Here is a 15,137-nt window from a genome sequence, read left to right on the forward strand (position 1 = left end):
CTGAGGCTCAAATGTACCCTGCCCTCCCACTGTGTGCCCAAGGAGGGACTGGGCTCTAGGGCAGGCCTATGATGCTTGGTTTATATCACAACTCCATGGGGTAAAACTCTTGCCACTTCATATCCTTCATCTGCTCCATGAAGTACTACAATGATAGTATCTAAAAAGGTTGCTATAAGGACTGTTATCCTTGTACCCACCTACCTAAGGTGCACCCTATTCATATTTACTTCTCGCAGCAGCCAGCACTTGCCACAAGCCCCACAGTACTCCTGGGGCAAGGAGTCCCTCATCCTAGACTTCCTGCAATGCTCTTGGGGTAGGGAGCTCCTCATCCTAGATTCCAAGCCACCCACAGCCATCTTCCCAAAATGATATCGTAGAGGACGGCTGCCAAAGTTGAAGGCCACAGACTCCTTGAAAGACAAGCTGATGGCTGGGAAGTAGGCCATGCCCAGGCCCCTGGACAGGTTCTCAAAGGCAATGCCCAGTGACACACCATTCCTGGAGGAGAAGAGTACATCTGTGACTCAGTGCCAAGAAGGATGTGACTTCCCATCTTCAGGCTACCAAACTTAGCCTGGCCCCCTGGGGACAGACTGGGGAGGCCCTTAGAGGCCAGGCCTACAGATAAACATGGGAGACTCACAGGCAGAAAGACAGAGTACCATCATCCAGATCAATCAGGCAGCTCACAATGTCCCCCGCTGCCCATGCCTGCCATGAGAGGAGGGCTTACAGATGTATGAAAGCACAGCAGCCCTTTCACTCTGCACTCCTAGCTCTTTCTAGGACCACTTAGGGGAGACTAGATTCAAGCAGGGAAGCCCCGAATCTCTGTCCCTTCCCTGGTGACTTCAGTCCTTCATGGCTGCCCAGTGGCTCCAGATAAGTTATGGGGATAGTCATGGGGTTGTGATCTACATGGCCCTTACCTTGCCATAATTCGTTGTAGTCACATTCCACTTGCGCACCCGGTTCCCATCATAGGCATAGGAGTTGTGTGTATCTCCAACCCCCTCCTAGGGAGGAACTGCCTATGAGTTCTAGGGGGAGGGAGGTAGGAGCAGGCCAGAACCTACAAGTCATCATGGACTCCCCTGGCTCTAGAGAAGGGGGCTGATGCTTGTGAGGGGACAAGTAAGGGATTCTACCCTGGGGTGGCCTGGAATAGAGTGGAACACATTCCTTCTCAAGAGGGAAGTCCAGTTTAGGGTCCTGAGCAGGTCTGGGGACTGCCAGAACCCTGATGAGGACCATGAAAGATGATGATCTCCCCAGGATGGGCCCCCTCCTCTGTGTGTACCTCCTGATTAAAGCGGCAGTTGATGGTGCACCAGCCGATCTGCATGAGCCCCTGGGAGGAGATGAGCACCTCATAGACCCACTTCCCTGGAACGAGCAGAGTTAGAGCCAGCAGATGGACAAAGACTTTCTCTTGCCTCAGGCTGGGGCCCTCAAACTTCATCCCAATTCTCTGGGCCTCAGGGAAGAGTGGACTTACCTTTGTACACACATGTGGTAGAGCGGATAGTGCCAAAATTGCTGTGTCCAATCACCTGGGTAAAAAAGAGGGATAATGAGCTTCTTCTCAGGCACATAGACCCTATCTCCAGCTCAGCAAGCCCTGGTGGTACTGGCATGCTGTGGCTACCACTGCACATGCCTGAACAGGGTGGGAGGGGCTGTGCCTCTGTCAGGAGGTTCTGGACCAGAGGCATGATGTGAGAGGCTCAGAGATTTGTTGGGAAGGTTTCGGGGATATGTCAGGAGGATTTAGGGGTTGAGGACACAAGGTCTGGGACTATGGCAGGATGAGTTTAGAAGGCAATATCAGGAGGAATTTGGGGCTGTCAGAAGGGGCTGGACCAGGGGCCCATACCTCACCCTTACTCACCCCCAAGAGGTCATCATCAACTAGGAGAAGCCCCTCAAATCCTCCTGTGTGGTCCAGGACCACAGTGGATGGACCAAGGCGTCCTTCAACTTGTCCTGAAGAGGAGAGGTATGGAGTTAGGCAGGGCAAATGGTAGGAGAGATACATAGGGTGCACTGAGCTCACCAGAGAAGCCTCTAGGGCCCAGCTCTGCACCCCCCAGCCCCACTCCAGAGGATGCCACATACCCTGGCTTTCCTCATCCTCATTGTCCACCTGTAGCAGCTGGTCCAGATGCTCTGGCAGGTTCTGGAAGTTCAGGGGTTTCCTGGGGAAAGTGAGAGGCTGCCAGGGGCCCACAAGTCTTTGAAATCATCAGAGAACACTAAACCCTCTTTCTCATCCTAGACCCTGGTATGCTTCTGACTCAGAAACTAGATTAGCCACCAAACTAAAAACTACAACCAGTCCTACAATTGGTACATGCACCTTGGGACTGTTATAAAAGAACAGCCTTTTCTAAACTTTAATTCTTTCACCTACAAAAAGGGAACAACAGCTGTATGTCAGAGATGCTATGGTGAGTCCAAGGAATAATGCATGCTTCCTGCATGTTCCATAACCTACCCACTCTTGAAGGTGGCTGTGTTGATTATGGCTGGGAAAAGAAGTCTAGGAGAAATACCAGTCCCCAAGATGTCCAGTACCAAGGCCACTTAATCCAGCCCTTGTTCTAGGCCTGTGGTTCCTTTCATGACAGACTTCCAGTCTTCCTATCACACAGTTAGAGAAGACTCTGTTGAATTTAGTCTGGCAAATGAAAGGCTCAACTCTCTGAGGTGCTGGTTGGCATCCTATACCTACCTGTCCACAGATGGCCAGCACATGGTCCACCTGCCTGCCACATGCCATAGCTAAAGGGTCTGGAAAAATCTGTCTGGGTGGCTACTTCATCTTCTTAGCACACATGCCCAGAGTAGAAAGGGCACTTTCTAATGCTGGCCAGCTCTGTCCTTAGCTCGACTGCTAATAATAGCAGGCAGTGGAGTGGGAGCAACCAGCAGGACTTGGCAGAGCATAGGCCCAATGCCCATCTGAATCCAGCCTACAGAATGCCAGTACCTGCTCTTCCACTTTTAATCCCAGTACTTACCCCTACTCATCTACCTAAACAGTAGGATCTGGAAGGGGACACAGATGGGTCAAAGCACCAACTCCCACAAGATAACTATGACCCAGGCTCAGGGACCACATATCTCCTTGCTATAAGCTACTAATGACCCTGAGCTGCAGGAGACCAAGATGCACAAATGCCCCACCCCTGCTGAGCCCCAGGTAAAGGTCAGGGGCAGCTATACAATGGGCTGTCCAGCCAATATGGAAGGCTGAAGCCGACCCCAGGGCATTGTCTGAATGTCATAATAGGCCCAAGGGTAATGCAGTCTTCCTAAAAAGCAGTTCTTGCAGGCCTAAATTTGGGAGGGCTGCACTTATGCCTGCCCCCAAGAGCAGACTGCACACTGCTGTGGGCAACTAGCCTGAGAGAGCCTACTGAGTGCCTGCAGCACTGACATTTAGCCAACACCAGCACTTGTATGCACTTTCTGAATTTCCTATGTCTCAGCCCAGGGGCCTGCATTTCCATAACTACTGACCGATGGCTCTACCACCTGCTCTCCCTCCTGGCAGCCACAGCACCACCAAGAGCAGGACCATTTCTGGTATCACATGAGGTAGGGATCAGATGGCCCTGAGAATAGGCCAGGACTGGGGTTGGGGAAAGGGTGGATAGAATCCCTCCACAAGTAGGAACCTTTTGACCACCATAGTCACTCAAATAGAACAGGCAACGGTGCTGCCTTTTGGGCCTAGCCCAAGAGCACAGATCATGAAGGATAGAAGAATCAAGACTGGTAAGAGACACAGAGGCAGAGACACCCACACCTCACTGAAGGGAGGAAGAATCTACATGATCCTATAAAAAAATTTGTCAACAGCCAGGCACAGTGGTACACATCTGTAATCCTAGCGCTTGAGAGGCCGAGACAGGAGAGAGATGGAGGCAGGAATGAGGCGGAGGCAGAAGGATCACAAGCCAACCTCAGCAAAAGCAAGGCGTTAAGCAACTCAGTGAGACTCTGTCTCTAAATAAAATACAAAATAGGGCTGGGAATGTAGCTCAATGGTTAAGTACCCTTGATTTTAATCTCCAGTGATCGAATGCCCCTGATTTCAATCCCCAGTATCCCCTCACAAAAAAAGAATTTGTCAACAGTCTTTAAAGTATTTGCAGTTGGGCTGGGGGTGTGGCTGAAGCGGTAGCACGCTCGCCTGGCATGCACGCGGCCCTGGGTTCGATCCTCAGCACCACGTACAAATAAAGATGTTGTGTCCACTGAAAACAAAAAAATAAATATTAAAAAATTCTCTCTCTCTCTCTCTTTAAAAAAAAAAAAGTATTTGCAGTTCAAATATGTTAGCCGACAAGATTGCAATCCTGGATATACTCACAGAATTGCTTGTAAAAGCAAAAGTTCCTCCAAATGAGGGCAGTAATATGGGCCATGGCAAAACCTTGGTCCTAAAAGATGGCCACCAAGATCCATTTGTAATGTGGAAAAATACTCATGGGATAATGTCTGATGATGAAAATAGGATTCAAACTTCTACAAACTTTTGGAAGTGAGGGACATGTTCATTACCTTGATGTTAGGGATGGTTTCATAGGTTACATACATGTTAAAACTTAACAAGTTGTGTACTTTAAATACAGGCAGTTTATTCTTTGCCAATTAAAGCTCAAAAATGTTGAAGAGGGGCACTGAAGGTGACAACATTTTTTAGAAGTTTTATATAGAGCATAATCTGAACTATATACATTGTGAGATGAAGTAAACAGAAAGGAATCACATCCAAATTGTCATACTGGAATAACAAAGTGACAGATGACTTTGCTTCTCTCTTAAAGTTTCTGCTAAAGTGTATTTTTAACTTTTACATAGACTAAACTTAAATTGTATTACATTTGCAAATAAAAGGGCCCAGTGGGGTTTGTACTTTACAAACTTAGGCAAAGGCAACAAGGGGCCAGGGTGGGGCAGAGGTGCAGGCAGGTACACATAAGGCCAGATTCTGAACGTGGAAGAGGACCAGGTGCTATGTTAGCACTGCACCAGCACCCCTCCCTGACCTCCACAACATCCTCAGAAGGAAGGAACTAGCACCACCTGGAAGGAGGAAGAAGTAGAGACCAGAAGGTAGACTCTCTGGCCACAGGTCTCTGAGCCAGGAGCTGAGTGAGATCAGAACCCAAGTCACACTGCCCAGAGGACAGGATGCCCTTCTGCACAACTCCAGCCTCCAGCCTTGGGTCAGGCCCATCAGAGTGAGGAGGGGCTACCCCCCCAGCCATACCTGCTGGTGGCTGCGGGGGGTACATGGTCAGGAGAGGAAAAGATGCGGTGTAGGTAGTCATTCAGCAGCTTCTCGTGCACAATGCCTGAGTCACAGGTCAGAAGGGAAAAAAGGGGCACATGGTCAGCACAGCTCCTGGCTCCTGCTGACCCCAGAGACTGCTGGTCCTTGGCCAGTCAAAGGGGTCAAAAGAACAGCCATGTTGGATGCACTGCCCTCAATTGCTAATGGAGAAGAGCTGGCTCATAGGACAAGAAATGCTGAAAGGCCTGAGGCTCATTGGACCCCAGACTTTGCTGCATTTGTCCCTACCTTCTCTTTCCCCCAATGCAAGGAGCATCCTCCCTGCCCTGCCAGCCCTTACCTGTGACCCTGGATTTCTCAGCATCTGAGGTCAGCCTATAGCTCTTGCGGGAGAAAGACATGCCGGCCCCCTTGGACGCCATCCTTCATCTCTCATGGGCAGCTAGTGGTCCTGGAGGCTGAGCCAAATGCAAAGCCTGTCTACTCAAGGCCGCTAAGGGCTTTCACACCTGACCTCAGTCCTGCAATGGTAGGAAGTCTTGGGAGCAGGTGAGGCCAGAAGCATGCACACTCACACACATACCAACCTAGGGCAGAGAAAGCAAGGGCTCCCAGCTTCCTATGCAGGGAATGTAGGTAGGGTCTGGGTCCAATGTTCCACACTGTGTCTCAGTGCCTAGCATAGGGCCTAGCAGAGAGCAGGTGTCAAGATATATGTTTGCTGAATCATAACTAGATGACTTAGCTCTTGAAAATCAAACTAAAATGTCCAAAATGAGGTGGCCCAGCGCCAAAGTCCCCATATCTACTTCAGCTGTAATCTACACTGGGTCTAGCTCATATCCAGAAGAGGTATATAGCACCTTCCCCCAAATACAGGAAACTACTAGTCTAGCCATGTTCAGCCACAAGTCCTACTTATTCTTCCAAGGATGAGACTTCTCTCCTCAGCTCTTGTCCACAATCCTGTTAGGCTTCTTGTTTCCATTCACACATGCACCACCCACCCCATCTAAGCACCACTCTTGCCCAGCCCTCATCTTAGACTCCACTGGTCTTCTTACAAAGCACATTATTGCTGCATCTGCTCGAGAAGCTGCACTAAGTCCCTAGTCTGTCCAACACAGTAGCCAGCAGCCACGTGTGGTTATTTAAATTTGAATTAAAGTCTGAAAATTTTAGACTAAATTTCTTAGTAACATTAGCCACATTTCAGAAGTCCAATGACCCCAGGTGGCTGTGCTATACTGTTCAACACAGAGATAGTATATCTCCATTATTACAGTTCTACTAGTCTCTTTCTAGAACTCGGCCCTTCAGCACTGCCTTAGTTAGCACTTTTTCCTGCAACCCACTCTTATCTCACCCCAAACAGGTCCTGTGCTCCCACCACTAACTCCTGCCATCTGCACTATGTCTGCCTAGGGAAGATGATTCTCTTGCCCTGCCACCCACTGCGGGATCTCAGTGGGCGTCCATATCCAGTGCCCCTTCACATCTAAGCAGTTCTAAGACTAATAAGACGCGGTCATTCAAATCTTCTGGAAGTTAACCTTCCAGAAGACCACTCTGGGTCTCAGGTGTTGAGGTTACAAATGAAAGGCGGCCCCTGCCCCTGCTTGGGGGTGTGTGGGGGGGAATCCCTGACACTGCGATCCTGCCCAGTTCTGTCCAGGGATCCAGGCATGGAAACAAACCGACTCTGTCTCAGAGTCCAAGGACGCCAAGGGCAACTTATGGCTCCCCCAAGTCGCCCCGATCTGGCCTCAAGCTCCAAAGGACCCTAGGCCAGCTCCCGTTCTGAGTCCCACACCACAAGTCGCGACCCTCCTCCCCTGAGGCGGGAGCTGTCGCACTGCACTGGCCAAGGGCTCGAGGGGAGCGTCGAGGACCCGTTCCGCTCAGAGCCCGTCGGCCCCTCACTCACCCCCAGCCTCGGCGGCCGCGACCGGCTCACAACATCCGCCTAGCCTCTCGGCTACGGAGTCCGTCCAGGGCCAAACCATGCGCCCTCTCACGCGCAGCGCCTTCAGCCGTGCACGCGCACGCGCACGCATAGACGCACTGGCCTCGCTAGGCCACTGACAGGGAAATCCCTCTGCCAACCACAGGACTGTTCTCAACCTGTTTCAACCCCCACACCCCCTGCCTTGGGGGCGCTGCTAGCCCAGCCGTGGTCTAAGCCCACGTCCTGACAGGGATCCCAAGGCCAGCTGTCTCTGTTCCTGCCCTACTTGGAGGATTGGCCCATGTGTCTTCCAGGCCCATATGCTTGAAAGACCACTCCTGCTAAAGTCGCTGCTACCTGTCATCTCCACCCCTATTTAGGCCCAAAAGGGGACCTTGCTCACCTTCCTTGGGACGATACTTCTGGCAGGCAGTGAGCCTTCCTGGCTGTGCTACCAGGGGTGTGGGCTGACTTGTCTACAGCTGGGGCACTGCTGATAAGGCAAGAAAAGGGGGAACCAGTACTGGGGCTGAGCAGATAATATTTCCCAATTTACAGGGGGAAACTGAGGCTCAGAAATTTAATGTCACCACCCAGGCCTCTGACAGCATCCAATGACAATCCGATGGGCTTTTCTGTCCAGTGCCCTTGGACAGAAAAGGGTGTAGGGAGGCTTCACCCCGATCCCAGGCTACCTTGAGTCTCCCCTGTTAATCTTACTAGCCTCTGACCACTTTCTAGGACCCTCAGAGGTCTAGGTGTACCAGGGTGAAGGCCCTTGCGCTAGCCCTATCTGGCTCCTGCCACAGGGTTTCAGGTCAGGCCCCAGCAGCCCTGGAGTGGGGGGTGTGTAGCCACAGCCACCCAATCCTGTAGGGCCAGGTTTCACAACTTCCCCGATGGGGCTGTAGTGAGTCACAGTGCAGCCTCTTGCCAGGAGGATGGGGTGGTTCCCAATCCTGTTGCTTCTGACCCAGGTCTTAGTGGCCCCAGGTGAGTTCCCCCACCTCTAATCCTCACCTGCCTTTAGGAGGGGGTAGACCCTAGGACCATGCTACTGTTTTTGTCAGGAGCTCACTTTCCCACTGGGCAGGGAGAAGTGACCTTGGCCTCTTGAACAGAGCTGGGAAGACTTGGAACACACACACAAAAAAAACACTGCCCACTCAGGCCTACGTTCACATGTCTGCTGTAGCATTAAAGCAGTGTTGAGACTACTCAGCTGAACATACATAGTAGGCAGTGACTCCTTTTGAGCCTGATCTACCCCCTAACCTAGCATATGCCTTCATGCTGATGAGAGCCCAGACTTGGAGTCAGAATGCCAGGTTGGGGCCCTCCCTGAGTAAAGTAATAGCTCTGAGTCTAAGTATTCTCATTTAAAGGATGAGTTGGGAGTGAGCGCACTCCCCCGTCCCTCCAGCAGACGCTGCCCGGGGCTGGTCAGTTGTTGGGTGAGAATGGGGTAGGGCTGGTGAAGGGGTATCTTCTGTTGGAGGGGCATAAGAAAGAAGGACTGAAATGTCGTCACTTATCAGAAAGGTGATCAGCACCATGAAAGCCCCAAGGGCCATTGGTCCCTACAGTTAAGCAGTTTAGTGGACAAGACCATTTACATCTCTGGACAGATAGGCATGGATCCTTCCAGTGGACAGCTTGTACGTGGAGGGATAGCAGCAGAAACTAAACAAGCTCTTACAAACATGGGTGAAATTCTGAAAGTGGCAGGCTGTGACTTCACTAATGTGGTTAAAGCAATTGTTTTGCTGACTGACATGAATGACTTCAATACTGTCAATGAAATCTACAAACAGTATTTCAAGAGTAATTTTCCTGCTAGAGCTGCTTTCCAGGTTGCTGCTTTATCCAAAGGAGCATGCATTGAGATTGAAGCAGTGGCTGTCCAGGGACCTCTCACAACGGCAGGTTTATAAGTGGGCAGTGTTATTCTCATCATGTCTTTAAATTAACATTTTGATTCTTACAATTGCTGTTGAAAGTATACATGTGACTAAAATATCTGTAGTTATCATGGATGAAAGGGAAGTGGCCACAACACTCAGAGCAACCAAGAGATCTTTATTGCAGCAGTGCAACAGAGGAGAAGAGAGAGAAAGAGAGAGAGAGAGAGAGAGAGAGAGAGAGAGAGAGGGAGGAAAGAGGAGAGAGGAGAGAGGATGCGCGCAAAGGAGACAGAGCAAGAGAGAAGAGAGAGAGGGGCCCTGCAGGAGGGAGTTTTTATAGCCCAAATCTAATGAGGTCTCTGGGTCTGCAAGCTGCCTTGTTGGCACAAGGGGGGTTACGTGTTCGGCCTTGAGCAGGGGGTTGAGTGTTCAGCCTTGAGAGGGGGGTTGGGCATTTGGGCTTGAAGCAAATAGTTGATAAAGAACCAGACAGAGGTTTTGAGAGGCCAGGTCATCCTGCAGTTAACTTTGTTTGGCATGCCCTGCAGACAGCTTACTCAGCCTGTCCTGCACCTAACAATGGAAATACCATATTATACAGGGAGTTGATATGAATTGAATATTAGATAATGAATCCAAGTACTGATGCTACAAATTACACATGTGTGCACTCATTGCTGAATATGGGAGAAGGGACACTCATTACATAGGCACTCAAGTAAACTAAAGTACAGGGGAAAAATAACACAGGGGAGATGAGTTATTGTTCCTGAAAAATAATAAAGAGCAAGCCTAATTCAATTACATTCTATTCAATTAAATGATATGAAATATTTAGTTCTCATGTTAGATATGTGATTCTGCTTTTACTTGTAAAATATTCACTCTTGAGTGGTAGAAGTAAAAGTGGACCAAAATTTTATGTAGGCAATATTTTTCTAATGGAAATAAAATACACATGCAGATTAACCAGGCAAGCACCATCACCCACAGTTCTCATGGAATATGTTAGATCTGAGCTGTACCTGGCCTGCTAGAGGTACTAGTGATGACAATTGGCATGTCTGGGCCTACTTCCTACACCCTATGCAGGGGGCACTGGACTGGCGCTTGAAAGTGCAAACAGAATTTATCCTTGTATCTGATCTTCTGAATGGACAAAATGTGGAACATGCCACTGACATGCATGACAACTTGTCCTGTGCCCACCCACACACAGGGCAGCGCTCACCACTGAATGACTTCCAGGTGCTTCGTGGCACAGAACTGCAGCACCTGCTACATGCAGTGATACCAGGGCCTTGGCAGGAGGATGTGGCAGATGCTGAAGAGTGTGCTAGGCTCTGTGGGCCCCGCCTGGACTGCCGGTGAGTGCCCATGTGGTCTAGATTTGGCTCAAGGTATGGGAACCTGGGCCTCTGAATAACCCTGTGCCTTCTCCTCCCCAGTGCCTTCCATTATAACATGAGTAGCAATGGTTGTCAACTCCTGCCGTGGACCCAGCACTCGCCCCACATGCAGCTACAACGTTCTGGGTGCTGTGATCTCTTCCAGAAGAAAGGCAAGTGGGTGCAGGGAAGAGCAGGGAGAATATGAGGTCAGGAGCCTCAGACCCTCTTAACCTTTCATCTCTTGCTTCCAGACTATGTGCGGTCCTGCCTCATGGACAATGGGGTTGGGTACCGGGGCACTGTGGCAACAACAGCAGGTGGCCTGCCCTGCCAAGCTTGGAGACACAGATTCCCTAACGACCACAAGTGAGACTGATATTTTCCCTTTATCCCGGCCCGTAGACTTTCCGCAGCACACACTGTAGCAACGACTCTCTGCCTCCAGGTATACTCCCACACTCCGGAACGGCCTGGAAGAGAACTTCTGCCGCAATCCTGACGGGGACCCTGGAGGTCCCTGGTGCTACACGACAAACCCTGCAGTGCGCTTCCAAAGCTGCGGCATCAAGTCTTGCCAGGAGGGTAAGCAGCGCTCGGTCAAGCCTGGGGAGGGAGGAACAGGCCCACTCCTGTCCAGGAACGTACTGGCGCTGTGTCTCCAGCTGCTTGCATTTGGTGCAACGGCGAAGATTACCGCGGCGCGGTGGACCGTACAGAGTCGGGACGCGAGTGCCAGCGCTGGGACCTGCAGCACCCGCATTCGCATCCCTTTGAGCCTGGCAAGTACGTGTGGGTGCGCAGAATCCGCTCTCCGGGGGCGGGGCTAAGGGAACGTCCAGACCTACAAGAGTGGGGCTGTAGGTCCGACCCTGACCGGAAGGGTCAGGGGAAAATGACCCTTCACTTTCATCAGATCCACCCCATCCCCAGACCTGGTACAGTATGAGAAGTGCGGACAGGTTGGATCAGCAGCAGGTTCAGCAAGAAGGAAATTGGGCAGGGACAGAGTCCCAGGGACAGAGTCCCTTCATGCCCGCTACTACCCCAGGTTTCCGGACCAAGGTCTGGATGATAACTATTGCCGAAATCCTGATGGATCTGAGCGACCCTGGTGCTACACTACAGACCCGCAGCTCGAGCGAGAATTCTGCGACCTCCCCCGTTGTGGTAGGCCACGGGGACTGAGCTTGGAAGGGCATCTGGGAAAAGTTGGGGGAAGAGCGTGACTTGGCTGGGGTGGAACAAACCAACGGGAAGTTAAGAGCAAATCCTGCTGAGTACTAAAGATCCATAAGAGGAAAAGCTCAGCCTCCGGTCAGGGTCCGATCTTCCCCGGTCCATCCAAGGATCCGAGGCACAAACAAGCCGCGAGGCCACAACATTCAGCTGCTTCCGCGGGAAGGGTGAGGGCTATCGGGGCACAGCCAATACTACCACTACGGGCGTGCCTTGCCAGCGTTGGGACGCTCAGAGCCCGCATCAGCACCGGTTTGCGCCGGAAAAATACGCTTGCAAGTGAGTGATCCTAGGGCGCTGGGGGGAGTATTCGGGCGGGAGGGGGCGGGACTTGAAGGAGTTTTTTGCGGGGCGGGAGTGGGGGGCGCTGGAGGCCCAGCCCCACAGCGGAGGCGGCTGTCTGTCCAGGGACCTTCGGGAGAACTTCTGCCGAAACCCAGACGGCTCTGAGGCGCCCTGGTGCTTCACATCACGGCCTGGTATGCGCGTGGCTTTTTGCTACCAGATCCAGCGCTGTACTGACGACGTGCGGCCGGAGGGTAAGGCCCCAGCAGAAGGGATAGAAGCGCCAAGCCTGAGGGTCAGGGCGAGGACTGGAGCTGACCGCTGCTCATGCCCGCCCATGGCAGATTGTTACCACGGCTCAGGCGAGCAGTACCGCGGCTCAGTCAGCAAGACCCGCAAGGGTGTCCAGTGCCAGCGCTGGTCTGCTGAGACACCGCACAAGCCTCAGTAAGTGCGCTTTAAGCCTTGGGCAATACGCTTTGGCTTCTTGGACCTGAGTCTGGAGAAAGTTTGAGACCACCCTGCCATGATTTTGTTTCGGCTTCCACCTAGATACACGCCCTCCTCAGTTCCTCAAGCTCAACTGAAGGAAAACTTCTGCCGGAATCCAGATGGGGACAGTCATGGGCCATGGTGCTACACCATTGACCCAGGGACTCCGTTTGACTACTGTGCCCTTCGACGCTGCAGTGAGTGTTGATAACTCTTCCCCATATACTGCCTCAGCCATCAACATCAGACTGGTTCTCCCATAACCTGGATATACTTGGTCTTTCAGATGATGACCAGCCACTGTCCATCCTAGATCCCCCAGGTGAGGACTTGGGCAAGTAGTGGGTAGAGCCCCTTTGTCCCTCCACCTCTATCCAAGGGGGTTTCATCAGCCACCCCCATCCCCAGACCAGGTACAGTTTGAGAAATGCGGCAAGAGAGTGGACAGACTGGATCAGCAGCGCTACAGGCTCCGTGTGGTGGGGGGCCATCCTGGGAACTCACCCTGGACAGTCAGTTTGCGTAATCGGTGAGGCAAAAGTGTTTGTCCCCCCAGGAGAGGAGCTGAGGTTGTGTCCTGCGTTTATGCTAGTGGGGGATGGGAACCTGGTGCTGGTCTCAAATCCTACCCAGAAAATGGCAGGTCCAGTATGTGTCCCAGAACTCACTCTTTCTTCTCCTAATCCCAACTCTTGCAGGCAGGGCCAGCATTTCTGTGGAGGGTCCCTAGTAAAGGAACAGTGGATACTGTCTGCCCGGCAATGCTTCTCATCCTGGTGAGCCTCTTGGGTTTGGGGAACTCAATCCCACTCTTGTCTTCCCTCTAGCCACCTTCCCCAGACAAGCCTAACAAGTGAGCCAGGAGGCAGCACACTGGCAATCAAGAGTGCTCTAGGGCTAGAGTTGTGGCTGCTGGCATTCGTGAGGCATGCATGTAATAAATTAGCCAGGTGTAGTGGTGCAGGCCCGTAATCCCAGCAGTGGGGGAGGCTGAGGCAGAAGGATTAGAGTTCAAAGCCAGACTTGGCAAAAGCAAGGGGCTAAGCAACTCAGTGAGACCCTGTCTCTTAAAAAAAACAAAACAAAAACAAAACACACACACACACACACACAAAATATAGGGCTGGGGATGTGGCTCAGTGGTGAATTGCCTCCTAGTTCAATCCCTGGCACCAAAATAAATAAATAAATCATTAAAAATGATCTAACAGAGCTTTTCTTCTAGCCATGAACCTCTCACGGGATATGAAGTATGGTTAGGCACCCTGTTTCAGAACCCACAGCCAGGGGAGCCAGGCTTGCAGCAGATCCCAGTGGCCAAGATGGTGTGTGGGCCCTCAGGCTCCCAGCTTGTCCTGCTCAAGCTGGAGAGGTATGTGGACAAGTTCAGAGGGTGTAAGGTGTAAGGGTTGGGCCTTGGGGCCTCAGGTGCTGACTGCCCTTTTTTCTGCTAAAGATCGGTGATCCTGAACCAGCGTGTGGCCCTGATTTGCCTACCCCCTGAGCGGTATGTGGTGCCTCCAGGGACCAAGTGTGAGATTGCAGGCTGGGGTGAGACCAAAGGTAAGAACACAGTGCATAATCATGGACTGCTCCAGGCCAGAAGGACCAGCTCTGGGTCCTGCCCAAGGGCCACTCCTTCTCCCCATTCTCCTCACTGTAGGTACAAGTGACGACACGGTCCTAAATGTGGCCTTGCTGAAAGTCATCTCCAACCAGAAGTGTAATGTCAAGCATCGAGGTCGTGTCCGAGAGCACGAGATGTGCACTGAGGGATTATTGGTCCCTATGGGAGCCTGTGAGGTCAGTGGCTAGGCTCCTGGGCCAGCCCAGGGAGGGTGTGAGAGGTTGGAGACGTATGATTTCAACCCCAAGAGGATAATCACTGCCATGATCCAAGGCTCTCAACAGTTCCCTCCACCTGCCAGGGTGACTACGGTGGCCCACTTGCCTGCTTTACCCACGACTGCTGGGTCCTGGAGGGAATTATAATCCCCAACCGAGTGTGTGCCCGGCCCGGCTGGCCAGCCATCTTCATGCGTGTCTCTGTGTTTGTGGACTGGATTCACAAGGTCATACAGCTGGGCTAGGCCTGGTCTTAACCCCTTGCGTTAGGAGCACAAAACTTGTCAGACATAAAGCCACCTTTTCTCTTTACACCTGTGGAGAATGCCTCTTAGCTCTGCTTCTAGGGAATGAGTTTCTGACTCTTTATTAGGGCCTGGGTGGCTGGAGCCCAACAACCATTGGCTAGGTGGTCTGACCCTGGAAGTACTTTTGCCTGTGGGTTCTGTGGAGGTGCAAGGTCTCATGCATCCTCCAGAGGTACTTTTGGGAGTAGAGGGTTGGTGCAGAGCAGATTCTAACTGAAAAGACAATAGCTGAAGAAGCTAGCCTGGTGCAGAGTCCCATTTGGCCAAAACTGACAGGTGCAGAGCCTCTCACTTCCCTCTGCTTCTGACATTGGAGACACATGAAGCCCTTGTAGCTATCACATTCAGAGCCGTAGGCCTCTGGACCCCAGGATTAGGGATGGGGATGGGGATGGGGATGGGGATGGGAATGGC

The 15,137-nt window shown here is 51.8% G+C and overlaps 2 protein-coding genes and 1 pseudogene across 3 annotated transcripts in view; 2 read left to right on the top strand and 1 right to left on the bottom strand.

Annotated features, from left to right (window-relative positions):
• Nucleotides 1-7,325, bottom strand: part of Rnf123 (ring finger protein 123) — a 28,774-nt gene extending 21,449 nt beyond the window's left edge. The window contains exons 1-11 of one of the 2 annotated variants that reach the window (XM_076867118.2): nt 7,242-7,317; nt 5,902-6,002; nt 5,655-5,772; nt 5,291-5,375; nt 2,125-2,204; nt 1,898-1,992; nt 1,505-1,559; nt 1,307-1,392; nt 936-1,022; nt 650-717; nt 379-504 (exon numbers count right to left, since the gene is read on the bottom strand). In XM_076867118.2, the coding sequence (XP_076723233.2) occupies nt 379-504; nt 650-717; nt 936-1,022; nt 1,307-1,392; nt 1,505-1,559; nt 1,898-1,992; nt 2,125-2,204; nt 5,291-5,375; nt 5,655-5,736 (764 nt within the window). In that variant the 5' untranslated portion in view covers nt 5,737-5,772; nt 5,902-6,002; nt 7,242-7,317. Of the gene's footprint in view, nt 1-378; nt 505-649; nt 718-935; nt 1,023-1,306; nt 1,393-1,504; nt 1,560-1,897; nt 1,993-2,124; nt 2,205-5,290; nt 5,376-5,654; nt 5,773-5,901; nt 6,003-7,241 lie in introns of both variants that reach the window. The other variant, XM_076867119.2, reaches the window with a different exon arrangement.
• Nucleotides 7,326-8,161: 836 nt separating this feature from the next.
• Nucleotides 8,162-14,727, top strand: Mst1 (macrophage stimulating 1). Its single transcript, XM_076867467.2, is given in 18 exon segments — nt 8,162-8,255; nt 10,386-10,533; nt 10,615-10,727; nt 10,809-10,923; nt 11,003-11,139; nt 11,220-11,340; nt 11,606-11,724; nt 11,904-12,072; nt 12,202-12,332; nt 12,423-12,525; nt 12,631-12,767; nt 12,857-12,892; nt 12,979-13,099; nt 13,269-13,346; nt 13,796-13,942; nt 14,027-14,133; nt 14,234-14,373; nt 14,499-14,727. Coding segments are annotated over 18 exon segments (2,178 nt in total). The 3' UTR covers nt 14,661-14,727.
• Nucleotides 8,784-9,222, top strand: LOC143408976 (2-iminobutanoate/2-iminopropanoate deaminase pseudogene; annotated as a pseudogene).
• Nucleotides 14,728-15,137: the final 410 nt, after the last annotated feature.

Source organism: Callospermophilus lateralis, chromosome 10 (genome assembly GCF_048772815.1).
Source record: "Callospermophilus lateralis isolate mCalLat2 chromosome 10, mCalLat2.hap1, whole genome shotgun sequence".
Classification (NCBI taxonomy): domain Eukaryota; kingdom Metazoa; phylum Chordata; class Mammalia; order Rodentia; family Sciuridae; genus Callospermophilus; species Callospermophilus lateralis.